At 40.7% G+C, this 13,602-nt stretch overlaps 1 protein-coding gene across 12 annotated transcripts in view; it reads right to left on the bottom strand.

Annotated features, from left to right (window-relative positions):
• Window positions 1–491: 491 nt before the first annotated feature.
• ARHGAP22 (Rho GTPase activating protein 22) overlaps window positions 492–13,602 on the bottom strand; it is a 151,310-nt gene continuing 138,199 nt past the window's right edge. For 8 of the 12 annotated variants that reach the window (XM_048069290.2, XM_048069294.2, XM_067000972.1 and 5 more), the window contains 2 exons: window positions 11,742–12,639; window positions 492–7,675 (listed from right to left, as the gene is read on the bottom strand). In XM_048069290.2, the coding sequence (XP_047925247.1) occupies window positions 7,447–7,675; window positions 11,742–12,639 (1,127 nt within the window). In that variant the 3' untranslated portion in view covers window positions 492–7,446. Of the gene's footprint in view, window positions 7,676–7,742; window positions 10,590–11,741; window positions 12,640–13,602 lie in introns of those variants that run through there. The other 4 variants (XR_010832988.1, XR_010832989.1, XR_010832990.1 and 1 more) reach the window with 4 other exon arrangements.

Raw genomic sequence — 13,602 nt, 5'->3', positions numbered from 1 at the left:
GACCACTCTGGATTGCAGTGGTGACTGAAATTAAAACTTAAAAAAAAAATTTTGCTATCACTTTCCAGTATCCTAAAGAGAATTGCTTTAAAATGAATATTGAGTGAAAGCTACTTTGTTCTTTTTTTCTTGCAACATGAACAGGCTGAGTCTAATTTTTTACTACAGCATGTTATCGATAGTAACTTCATTTTGCTCATAATCTGTAAGGAGAATTGAGCTGTTTTTTCTTTTAAGATAGGGTTGATGAATGGCTGGTACTATGCACTGCAACCCATGCAGTTTGAAGTGAGCTATGTTTAAAGTGATTATTTCACTAAGGTCAGAGCTTTGGATGCTGGAACCTGTAGTTCACTTGTGGCATCATCTTCATAGCAATGTTACTTTGTTTTTTTTCTTAGTTGATTGCATTTTAGGCAAATTAAAGTGATGGTAAATTTAAAAGACAAGAAAATAAGATTCTCAGTAACCAGATTATCACAACAGTAGACTAGTCTTAACATCCCTTTTTATTTATAGAAATGTAAAATGTTTTCAGAGATGATTGTACATTGCCACAGATAGCAAACAAATGGGTAGCTAGAGCTCAGCTCTTTTTGTCTATTGTTCTGTTGTTAGCTGGCATAGTATACTATCTAATGCACTGTACAATTTTAGTCGTAAAGTATTATTAAGCTTTATTTTAGTATGTGATTCCAAAATCTTCTCACGGCACCAGGCTTCACTAAAGTGCATATAACTTTCCACTTCTAGGGCATTCCAATCCACTGGAGTTTGGTAGGGATTGAATTACAGTGAGCTGTGTATGATTTCCTGTCAGGTGAGGTGAACAGTTGGACAGTAATAATAAGATTAATTCCCACCTTCTGTGATCAGAGCTGTGGCAGGCACCAAGGACAAAACGGCTCCTTTCCTTTTGTAGAAGTAGGTTGCTCGTGGCTTTAAATAGAGAATGAGAGCGGAAAAGTTTCATACTGTTACTGTGTGCTGTATCTCCACTGTGTGACGTCTTTTGTTGAGACAAGATGATGGGGTCAGAATGGAGATTTTTGTGTGTTAGTGTGTGGGGAGAAGTTGGACTGCCAAAGCAATACCAACCAGTTGAACAACCGTAGACTAGCCAGACAATGCCCACTGGATATCAGGAAAAGGTTCTTCACAGAGAGGGTGGTCCAGCACTGGAACAGGCTGCCGAGGGCAGCGGTCACAGCACCGAGCCTGACAGAGTTCAAAAAGTGTTTGGACAACACTCTCGGACACGTGGTCAGATTTTGGGGTGGTCCTTTGGAGAGCTGGGAGTTGAGCTCGATGATCCTTGTGGGTCCTTCCCAACTCGGGCTATTCTATGATTCTATGACTGCCCAGGTCACCTCTGTTTCACTCATTCTGCTAACCTGAATAGACGTGGCACTTTTCCCTATGGAGATAACGATACTGCTTGGGTTTTTGGTTTAGAAGAACCTTTCTATACTATATGTATAGTAGTATTGTTCTGGATAAGAGTAAGTCTTCCTGCTCTGTACACACATACACACACACAAATTTAAGAAAATGTAGTGAGCTGTATTTGAGGCAGTTGTGGCAATAGCACCCTCTACTGCTTCAGTGTACAAGTAAGTAGAATGTTACAGATGTGGGTTTGTTTTATGGAAATTTGCTTCTCTGAACATAAAGGCTATTCAGTTAGAAAGCAGAAACTCAGCACCTTGACAGAGTGTTTGTATAAATATAATGCGCCTGCATTAATATATATGGCATTCATCTCAACATTGCGTAGAGGAAAAAAATGATCAAAAAGCTAGTATAGTTCCTACCCATCCAGTAATCCAAAGCATATGACATTAAACGTTCCTCAATTAAGATTATGGGGGAAATGGAAGAAGATGGTTCAGCTAACAATTGTTCTTACTGTTTTGAGTCACTAAAGGGAGTGAATTACTCTTTCTAAATATATTTTTATTTGCTGTTGACAGCAGCCTGTTTGTGTTGTTACATTTCATTTGCCTGTTAATGTTTTGGTTCATCTGTCCCTCCGTATTTAATTTGAGGATTGGAGTTCAAAGAGTCTGCATTTTTTGGTAGGATTAGAAAGGATTTTAATGCAGATATGTGATGAGACTTTATTGCCTACCCAAATTTTCAATTCATTTACTTTATTCTTAGTTAAGGGCACTGGATAAAAGTGATATATATTTTAATTGATCTCTTTCACTCCCTTCTCCTCTTCCTTAGATTTCTCTGCATTACAGACATGTTATGAATCCAATAACATTGTTTCCACTTTTGCCATTAGAATTTTAAGCTAGGTTTTCTTGATCTACCTCACACAAACTGTCTACGTTTCTAAGTAAGCAATGCTAACCCTTGCTATTGGAACTACACTGAATGTGAAATAGAAAAATACACTTCCTTTAGAAAAACAAACCTATTGGCCAATGTTGAGACAATATCAGTAAGTATGTTTCTTATATATTTCACGTAAGATGTTCATGTGTAATATATAGCTTGTGTACAATAATGTACATCTAGAATATTGTGTTAGTTGTAAATTGGTGATTTTATTATTGTAGTCTGGTTTTGTAGGTTAAAAATAGCTTACTAGTAATGTCAGCTCATCCTTTACATTTTACAAAAGGAATAATTCTTGGTAAGCTTTGCATACAGATGGATTACTTTTGTAGGCCCAATATCTAGTCTATTTTTGAGAGTTCTTTAACTTTTATTACTAAAGTTGAGAAAAAAAAACAACACCCTAATTATTGTGATCATTATTCTTGCCCCTTTTGAAGTATATTCCCAATTTTGTTTCACCACAAGAAATATGAAGGGGAAGATACACCATTAAAAATATTGGGAAAACGGTAATTTTTTCTTCCCTGCATTTGATACCTTTTCCTGCTTTTCATTTAGTCCCTCCAAATAAGCTGTTGGTGGGGCATTACTGAGAACATTGGTTTTTTTAATCATTCATGCCATAGGTCATTACATGTGCACCACTGGAATGTATACATTGTTATCTAGTATGTTAATTGGTTATAATGATATTTTAAATAAAAAAGGAAAAAAAAAGTTTGACCACTATGCACGTAGTGTTTCTTCATTGCTAGGATTTCACATCATGAATAAGACTGCAACTGGAGTTGTGTTAGCATCAGTCTTCCCTGAGATTCCATCTGTTTTAAATGGTATTTAAGTCCTGTCTTGTGTGCGAGCTCACTTCTGGACAAAAGTGATGTTTCTTCCATTTCTCCATTCTCGTGGGCTTTGGCTGTGCCACAGACTGATAGCATCAAGTGTATTTGCAACTGCTGAGAATCCATTCTTACTTCTTTGATACCAGCTGTAGCCTGCCTTCTTTCCTGGAAATAAAACTGCTGAGACCCAATGTGGTAAAAAGAGGTAAGCTATGGGCCTTGTAGTGTATGAAACGAGGATATAGGGAATTTGCCTGTAGGAGAATTTTTTTCTCAAAACTGAGTCCCAGATAAGGCTTTAAGGGATCTGACTTTATGAAGAGCTCTTATCGGAGAGCTGATTTGGGTGACGGGCCTGCTTCCTTCACTGGCACCACTGCAGTGCGGATAAATCCTAGCATAATGTGTTTCATTACCTTCATTTCCAGCAGGCTCTGTGCATTGCTTTAAATGAAGAGGCAAGATGCTTTTGAGTTGTGTTTGGCTGCATGTTGTTAGGTTTTCTTTGCATCCTTGTTTTAAGGGAAAGGTACTATGACCATGGGCAGTACAAAGCAGCCCATTCCGTTTCTCTAGAGCAGCTATTCAGGAGGTGTTCTAGGAAAGGGGTGTGGCTCAGAGATGTTTTTTTATTTGCATCTGTTAGCACTAAGTGATGCTGGTCCCAATTTATTAATATAGAGCGAGGTCTGAGAGTCCAAGCTCTGTCAGGGATTTGTCTGTGGGTGACTGTTTTTGATCATCTTGGACAATGGCTCTGGCTCACAGAACTAAAGCTGAAATTCTGTAGTGCTGCTGGCTTGTACAGACTTCTTTGGTAAATGTGGGTAAGTCAATAAGCTAGCATTATTAATTTTTCTTTTCATATTAGAAATGCAATGGAGACCTACAGAATTTTTTTTGTTGTTCTGGAATATTTGACTTTTTTTTTCAAGTATACGTTTGTGTTGGACTCCTTTCATTGATTATTTATTTATTTATTACATTTTTCTTTTGGCTGCATAATATTGGAAGGGATGTTCCTGGCTGGGAAAATCATGCTAAAATTTAGGTACCTGATGCCAGCAGCCTTTCTTCATGTATTATTAGAACTAACAAACCCGTATCTTGTAAACTCTTGCTAAGGCTGGTATTTTAAATTGGGGGTGGGGGCTGGAATAACCTAGAAGTCTGTAAAATAAGGAGTGGTCTTATATCCATGAGGTAGACACATGAAGTGTAGAGAAACAGACATTACAGTTAGTGAAGTGCATATATTGTCCTCAAATAAGGACACAGTGATCCATGAGGTTGTGTCCAACATCACAAGTGTATTCCCATTTCTTGCATAATTGCTCATGAGAGGAAATTAACATCATGTGTCTGTTACTGTGCTTTAGAGTTTATATCCCATCGTGGTGTGTCTTAGCATGAACTTAGTAGTTTGCAACGTCTTGCAGCCTTCACTTACTGCAGAGGCTCATCTTCAAAATGACCTGAAATTTATTACTCATGAAGAGGAATAGATGTTTCTGGAGCACAACAGTCGACTGAAAAAAAAAGGTTAGTTCCATTAATCGCTTTGAGTGGATACAGTTTGATTTGTGAAACTGAAAACAGGAATGAATTTTATCGTGTCAGCCAGATTAATATCATGTAGAATGCTACATAGTTAATAGATACTCTTACAGTGGAATGGAATAGGTGGGTTTGTTTCCCAGTCCAGCTATATATATATATATATGTATATATGTTGCCTAGTATTCTGACTACTTAAAGAATATTTAGAATTATTCATTTGATTTCACTGAGAGCTAGCCATGCAGTCTTGTGTAGTGCTTCCCCTCCTTACTTCACATACCTGTTTTAGGCTCCCAGTCAGCATGGCTCAGTTTGTAACTTGCCAGAATTAAAGTAGTCTGCACTTGGAACATCCAGGAGCTAATGCAATATAAATAGTCTAACGAATGGGGGCTGTCAGGAGGATGGATGTAATGAAAGGTACCCGTGTTGGGGGTAAAAATAAAAGGGTATTAAAGTAGCCTACTTGCTATTATTTTGGATTGAATGTCCCAGATAGTACAAGCTGTCACTTTTTACCAGTCCTGGTGTTCTACTTACAGAGAATTACTTACAGCTCAATTCAGGCAATGCTCTAATATTGAGGTTTATTTTGGGAGGACTATAACTGTACTCGGTGCTGCCTCAACTCACTGTGCCGTTCCAGCTGAAAATCATTGTTACAACAGGGGTTGCTACTACTCACATTATGCATCTTAATGCAGTTGTTTTAAGCAAGCCAGTATCTTCCTTGTAGATTCAGTTGTGACCCTGTAAGTTGGTGATCAGTTGTGATTAGTAATAACACCCTGGAAGGCTGTGATCATAAACACAGGGGTAAGCCTGCTGCTGGTGCCTGCAGGGGGCAGGCTGCTCCTGTTGAACAGTCAGGGACATGCCACGCTGCTTGACAGCAGGGGTAGTAAACAATGGAGCGCAGCTGGATATTCTGGAGAGAAGGGAAAATGTTTTGAAATAACTGCTTAGTTTTATTTGACCACTTTGTTTGACTAGTTATAACTAGGAAATATTAGGTAAATATGTTTTCTTTTTGCTCACTTTAAATGGTTTACATTTCTGTAGAAAGGAGAAGCACTATAGTGACAGAAAAAGGTAACGTCTATTAAAACACGGATATCTGTGAGATGAGGAGAAAGTCAATAGTAAAAGGTGTGAAATCTGCTGGTATTTTAAAAAAAAACATTCCAAGGTTATTTCCAGAAGATGAGTTATATTCTTCTTTAGTAAGAAAAGATGTCAGATTCAGGTCATTTAAAGAAAAATAGTTAAAGCAAGCACTTTCACTACGGTCTGTACTTTTGTCTTAGCCAGTTCATGTTGTGGTACTTTTCTGTTAAAAATCTTTCTCCTTTGCGACTCCCAAGCTGCCTCAGCTGTCAAAGAGAGCAAATAATGTGGTGAGTGCTGGGGCTGGCAAGCAGAGCTTGAGATGAATCTAGTGATACAATTTCTGTGTGCAGGTTCTGCGTAGCTTAGGGCACTACAAATGTTATGCAGAACTTCTCAAGTAAGTCCCTTGAAGGGAAGTGAGCACTGACAGCTAATTACTGGGAATTACAACTTCATTCTAACGATGTCTGTTCTTTTAGCAGAAGTAGTGAACTTAGGCTACTGGGTTGTTTGCAGTTCTCCTTCCGTCCCTTCATATCCTCATGAACTAACAACAAAAAAATCAATTGGGGTCACGAGAGGTATGACAAACAATCTAGAAGTAAACTGTCCTGTGAAGGTTAAAGGTAGATCCCACCCTTTTCCTTTTCCAGCACTAACTGCATCAATTTACTGTTTTTTCTACCAAATTACCATAGTTTGTGCTATTAAGATTTCATATATAAAAACCTGCATCAGCTGGATGTTTTGATGATAAGAATCTTTCTTCTCTTAACTTGATGTCTGATCAGTATATATCATATATATATCAGCTCTTTTTATTTTTTTTCTTTCCTTGCGGCTAATACTATTTTTGGCTCAAAATAAGAATAAGATAACTAGAGCCAAATGTGCATATTTAAAGTTCCATGGCATTTATGTGGCTAATCTGATAGTTAATCACATACACTTTAATAAGTCTTATTTTTATGAAGCAGTGGAACTGTTCAGTATCTAAGGGATAACCTTCAGTGAATTGTCAGAATTTCCAGTATTTTCTGCTATTCTGTAGACATTGTTTTCAAAGCATCTTGATAAAATAATGCCACTTTCAAGAATGAGAAATCTGAACAAACTTTATGAAGAGAGTGGGGAGGAAAAAAACCGCCTCATGTTAAATCCATACCCTAAACCACACTGAATGTGGTGACATCCTAGAACTGCGATCTTCCCAAATGCCCTTCTGGCCACCTCACCCACCTTGCACACCTTTCCATTCTCCTTGAACCAGCAAAAGGATGCTGCAAGCAAATCCAAAGATGGCAACAGTACAGCTATGTAGAACAGTACCTTTTGACTTGTGGATAAAAAGTGTGCCCACTCTTTCCAGGTAAGCTGATAGCTAAACTTCCAAGCATTATGTTTTGCAGTCTTTCTCCGGCTTGCCCGAGTACTACAGCACATGTAAAAACAACAGAATAAGCGTCACTGAGAGCACAATCACTGTAGAATTACTCATGATACATGAGTATACCATAACAAAATGTGCCTTTTCACTGGTTTTGCCAGAAATAGAATTTTCTATGCTGTACATAAGCTCGTTCTATTTGGGGACTTTAGCACTTCGACTCCCAACAGTTAAACATCCTAATGTTGAAAAAAACTCTTCCATTTCCTTTTGCAGGAGGTGATTCCTCTTCTCGGCATCTTCACGAGCACGTTCAGAATTCCGCAGCTTTATCTCCAGCATCGTGTATTTCTTTCGTTCTTGGTCCAGTTCTTCTTCTAGCCTAACCACTTGCTTCCTCAGGTCTGAACTTGTTTCTTCAATTCTTAAAACCAACGGGGAGAAAGAGGGAAAAGAAAAAAAAAAGAGCTTTTTAAGTGTCTTGATAAATACTGCTGATAGCTATAATAAATATAAGCCGTTCAACTTAGAGCTAAAATATCTTCATTCTAAAAGGAAGTTTTAAGTAAGGGCACTAACTGCCATTTCAGTTACTCAATGTTGAGTTTATAGGCAGGGACCCCTTGAAAGCTGGAGCTTATTTCATTCGTATCTTGAGAAAATAAGCTTAAGTACATCAAGTCTTACAAAACGCTGAAGTTTTTTGTGGACAGACTGAATGGCTGAGGCAACTCAACTCTTGAATCAGTTTGAGTTCAAATACATAATTTGCAATATAAACTTCTAATGTCTGTTTTTATCCTGATACTGTGTTTCCCCGTAAGGGTATCCAGTACAAGGGAACATCCTTGAAGTCAGTTAGGAATGAGGTCACAGTCCTTCCTCACCATCCACTTATGGTATTTCCTGTACAGTTTGTCACTGACAACGGAATGGGTGAGTAAAAGTTTTTCACACTTTACAATTTTCTACAAAAAATAACATTTTATATGAGGAAGACTCTGAAGAACAGACCTTAAATAGTTCATCTGTGCACAAAGCTCTAATGCAAGACTCAGAGCTTTTCTCTAAGGAGGTCAAAGAACAAGGTTCATGTTTTTGGATTTGAAACAAGCACAGAAGGGACATCACTTGCTGTCCTCCCAATTTTGTTTCCTAATCGCAAGACAGAGTAGTGGTGTTAATACAGAAGTAATATGTCCAGATGGAAATTTCTGATCATTAGAACAATCAGATTGTGATTTTAAAATTTAGGTTCTTCCTAGGAAAAGTGTCGCCCTGTACTGTAAAAAAAAAAAAAAGACATAATTTCAGTAAACAATAATAATACCCAACTGTAAAAATGGAGTGCTTGGATTCCCTCTGAAATGGTGAATGGGATATTTTTACACAGGCTAAATGACACTCAAAAAGGACAAGCTACAGTCCCCACAACATCAAAAAAAGAACTGGACCTCAGAAGAACCTGAATTACATTCTGTGACCACCAAGAAACAATTATTCAGATAATGCAATGCAATGCATCCCCTTAAACTGTTCCTTCACATACAGCCAAGGATGTATTATCCAAGTATTATCATCATCACAACCTTCACAACTTACAAAGTCACACACTTGAACACTGATCACCAAGTGCAGCAGACAAACAGTTGCAGTGATGGGTGAACAGAAATGCGCAGAACATCTGGAAAGATCTGCCTGTCTTGGCAGACTCCTATCACCCAGCTAAAGAGAACAATTCTGAAGCTAAGATGCAGCACCCCCTACTCTTCCTTACAACATTTTGTTATATCCTACAGATCTGAGCTACCAAGTAAATGTTTGTACCGTGAAGTTTTAGCTACAGCAGCCTAGACTAGCTGTCCATGTTCTGAATTACACATGTTCACAGTACTTACTTACAGAGTTTCTACATATACAATATAATAGTCCAATAGTCCGCTCCAAGATACTTCCAGTTTCTTAAGAGTCCCAGGCTGTAAACATGAATTACTGAAACTCAACAGAAAATGCCTGTTAATTATACTAACCTCGAGGGAGAAATGCTCTGGAACAGACTGGTTACAGGAAGGCCATAAAACTTGCCTCCCTCTGACTAAGAGAGAGAAAATGGGCAGTTGATAATGATAAATAGCAGCTTTTCCATCAGCAAGTGTTCCTTACCTGTGCCCCAGGCAGGTACCAACGTTGCTTTCCCTCCGCTTATGTATGTGCCAACAAAAAGCTCACACACCTTCATTAAAACATGCCCTGCTACACAGACTGAGTTCTGCAAACCACACAAGCACATGTACAATTGTAAAGGAATTAATTATTACTTTGGGGGACTAAATTATCTTCAATAAAATAAAGCTAGTGAGACAGCCCGAAATTTTCCTGTTAAGCTGCTGCACTTCTTTACTCCAGTTAGCTCCCCTCTTTCCACAGGAGCAGACTCATATGCAGTCTCAAAAGGGCCATATCTTTACACATGTACATTGCTGCAGCTGCAGTAAAAACATTGCAAGATTTTTGAGAGCTAAAAAACTTGGCTTGAAATTCCTAGACTTGTCAGCAAAATGCTTAGGGCTGTAATCCTGAACAGCTGGAATCATCCCATTTAATACAAAAAGGCAGGGATTGCATCTCACCTGGTTAATGAAAATACTAGCTCATTAGGCATTTTCCTCTCAGCTACTTTGCCTTATGAGACCTGGCCAATTTATAGCCCTCCCCTCCAGCTCTTTGTCCCTTTCCCACTGAAGGGGAAAGGCAGGTGTTAGAGCTGAAATAGCCAAAAATGTGGCAGGAATGACAAACAAGGCTTCCTGGATGTCTCTGACAGTCATTGGAACAGTGCTATCGCTAAGAGCTGGGAAGCCTTCTCTCCCCTCAGGCAGCAGATAAGATGCCCAGCTACACATTTCCAAGTTTGCAGCCCAGTCTCACTTCTGTTACTCTGTATCCCTGCAACAAGCCTTGCTAGGGCAGTCCTGCACAATTAAATACAAGGCACATACCATTCTCTCTCACAGACCTTTTCCAACACAATACTAGCAACCAGTGGTGATCTCACCAGCTCTTCAGGCTGGGACACAACAAGGGGGGGAAAGCTTTTCTCCCACTCTGATGCCCGCGGTAACTGAACTGCTATGCGGCCTGCTGGTCCTTCCAGCCTCACACACCAGGGCAACACAAGGCAGGAGGCAGAAAAGGTGCAGAGACTGGCAAGCCACCAGCATAGTACATTTTAAAATATAGCAGGAAGGTAACAAGTAAAATTCCTACCTTAACAGCTGGCCCACTGGTAGAGATCACAGTTCAGACTAGAGCTTTCCAAAACACCTTTTGAGAAATTACTTTAACAAGAAAAAAGATGCAACAAGCTTAGCTTCAAGCTGTACTATACAGTCCCTACAAACAATCGTGTACTTTTGGTACCATGTTTAGGAGACATGTACATGGTATCAGAGTTTTAATAATTTAGGGAGTAAAACTCTAACACCTTAACACAAAAAAATGCTGAGAAGAAATAAATTTCTAAGAAAGGGGACTACAGCCTTTCTCTAATACAACACACTAGTACTGGTATGCAATTTTGCATATGCCTGTACATTAAAACATCCCTAATTCCTTTAAACAACCATACTTACTTCATGTGCATTCTTCCCTAAGTACTTGTCTGAAAGTAATTCTATTAAGCACTTAAACTCATAAAAACTAATATACCAACTCAGACAAATTAATAAATATGACTCTTCCTATTTATTCGTAGTATTTTCTACTTCCTACAGCCCCTACCTTCACACACACCTCTCCTGAAAACCTGAAAAACATCAGAGGGGGCAAAGAGCCACGCAGTTCAGCGCTCTGCTGTACAAGCAGCACCTTGCTGCTACTTTGAGTCAGTGGCGTGCTGTGTGAGCAAACGACTGCTATGAGTACATCTAGAAATGTTGCTTTTGATTTTAGAAGCTCAACTCAAAATGGCTGCTGAAAAAATTATAACTGAGATGCAACCACAACAAAAACAACAGAGAACAGTCAAAATCTGTTTCCTGAACAAAGTTTCTCTTGGAAAAGGTAGCATAAAACCTTCACTTTCTGACTGATTTGACACAAGTCTCAGCACATGCACAGACTTCCCTGTAGAGGCCTGACCACCCTAGGTCCCATTCCCTCCCCACAAGACAGATGTTTGCCTCCCTGTTTCTCCCAGGACACTGACACAGAGCAGACTTTGGGGTTTACCTGTGCTGTTCCAATTTCCATTGAAAACAATGAGCAATACTGGAATCTCCTGTGTACTGGAAATCCTGTTTTTTGATCCTCTATTTTGTCAGAGAGAAAAGTTGTACTCACCGAACAGTGAGGAAAGACCAGATCCATATTTGTAGACTACCAAAGCCAAACTCCAGGTCTGAGAACCCGATACACTTGGTAGCCCACACCCACATTCAAACAGGGGTAAGGATGATAAAAGAGTTCCGTGTCCCCCCAGACGACATTACCTTTTGATACTGGTCTCGTACTCAGTCCTCTGTTTGCTCAGTTCTGTCTTTAGCTCCACCACCAAGCTCTGTAAGGCTCTAGAGCATTTGACAGAGTCTCTGGAAGCTGCAGCTGGGTTGCTCTGTTCGCTGCTGCTGCTGCAAGCATCAAACCTGTCGATGCTGTTCTCCAGATCTGCAGTCTTGACCTCACTCTGAGACAGCGAGCCCTGAGTCATCCACTCGGTCTGCAGAGAGCTTAAAGCCGAAGAGTCACTGGCCCGACAGGCTGGGCAGCTGCTGACCGAGTCCACCACGGAGATCTCACACGATGATGTTGACCACGTGGTGCTGGCCATGCTGTGTGTGCTAAGGGAGAGGCTGGATGAAGGGACGTTGTCATAAGTAGAGAGTCTTTGGGAAGAACACGAGTCTTTAACTCGTTCCCCAGAGGCTGTCCGGCGGTGGCCTCGGAGCGAGTACAGTCCGTTCATCAGCCAATTCCCACTGGAGGAAAGGTTGGGGATATCTAAGGATGAGCTGCCCAGCTTTGGACTCACAGACCGTGCTCCTGGCTGGCGGAAGGAGTATTTCCAGGGGGGCAGCGTCTGCACTCTTTTGCTGGGGCTGGTGGCAGGCTGCGTCAATTTGTCGCTGCATTCTGGAGAGGTGTTTTTCACCCCAGGTCCAGGGGTGGCCTCTGGTGCCACAGCATTGCCAGAGGGCGAATCGGCAGGGCTGGGAACGCAGCTTTCTGACCTGTCCTCCCCGTCCTCCTCAGAGATCCACTCCACGGTGTTGCGTGGACGCACGGGTCTGATTTCCAGCTGGCTCCCTGGCACATCTGCCTGAGGAACAGCAAAGATTCGGCCCTGTTCACTTATCAGCACTGTCATCAGGTGCTGCACCAGGGAGGTGCCTGTGGGGAGGAAACAAAGGCAAAAATTCCATGAGACGTGGCAGACCTGAGGCGCTCACTCCCTGTCTGTGAGATGCTGTGTGAGCTCCTTGTGAGGCTGGCACGTGCAAGTGCGAGTCCAGCTCCTGAATGTAGCTGACGGGTGTACTGCAAGTGACCGGTAGCAGTGATTAATAAAACGGGTTTGTTTAAGGACACCCATGAGGAGAGCAGAGGAGGATGACACCTGGAAAACAGGGCATGGGGATCAGACATAGCACTGATTTCAGCACGTGGATCCACACAGGACAGCACAGTTCTGTGCAGAGATGCATGCTGGATCCTAAACACACCAATGTGGTAGTTGGGATGGAGCACCTTTCTGTATGGATTCCAAAACTAGCACGTTTCCACTGACTTGGGTATCTACACTGCTCCTACATTCACAGTCTAAACAGGCCCAGAGCTAGTGTTCACTAAAGCACCAGAGATTTCTTTCAGCCTAGGCCTCCTGCTGCATTCCTGCTGTATAGGGAAACCTGGAGAATGAGACCTGCGTGGCACATGTAGCTGCATGCAAGGGGGGAAAGATATGTTTTGTACCATCACTATCTGCAGGCTGGTGTTCACTTCCAATCCTAGTAAAGCATTCAGCAATTTGAAATGAAACCATACTCATGAGGAAACATGTTGAAATACGAGATGGAAGGAAATTAGACTTCAAGTATCCGTTGAAGAGTGCCATGTAAAGGCAGCTTCTCAGACGTCTGGTGGGAAAGAACAGCAGAGCCCAGCAGGTTTATGGAATGCTCTGATGACATCTCTACTGATACAGAAAATGAAAACAACAAGGAAAAAGGGGTTCTGCTAGGTTTCTAATATTAAGGACCCAAAGGAAACATTAAATTTTAAGGTAGAAGATAAATTTAGGTAACAGCCTAAAGCAACCAAGCATAGGTTCTTTAAGATAGGACAGCAAAACCA

This window comes from Anser cygnoides, chromosome 7, assembly GCF_040182565.1.
Source record: "Anser cygnoides isolate HZ-2024a breed goose chromosome 7, Taihu_goose_T2T_genome, whole genome shotgun sequence".
Classification (NCBI taxonomy): domain Eukaryota; kingdom Metazoa; phylum Chordata; class Aves; order Anseriformes; family Anatidae; genus Anser; species Anser cygnoides.
The sequence above is the reverse complement of the archived record's forward strand: the minus strand, read 5'-3'. Positions and strand labels throughout refer to the sequence as shown.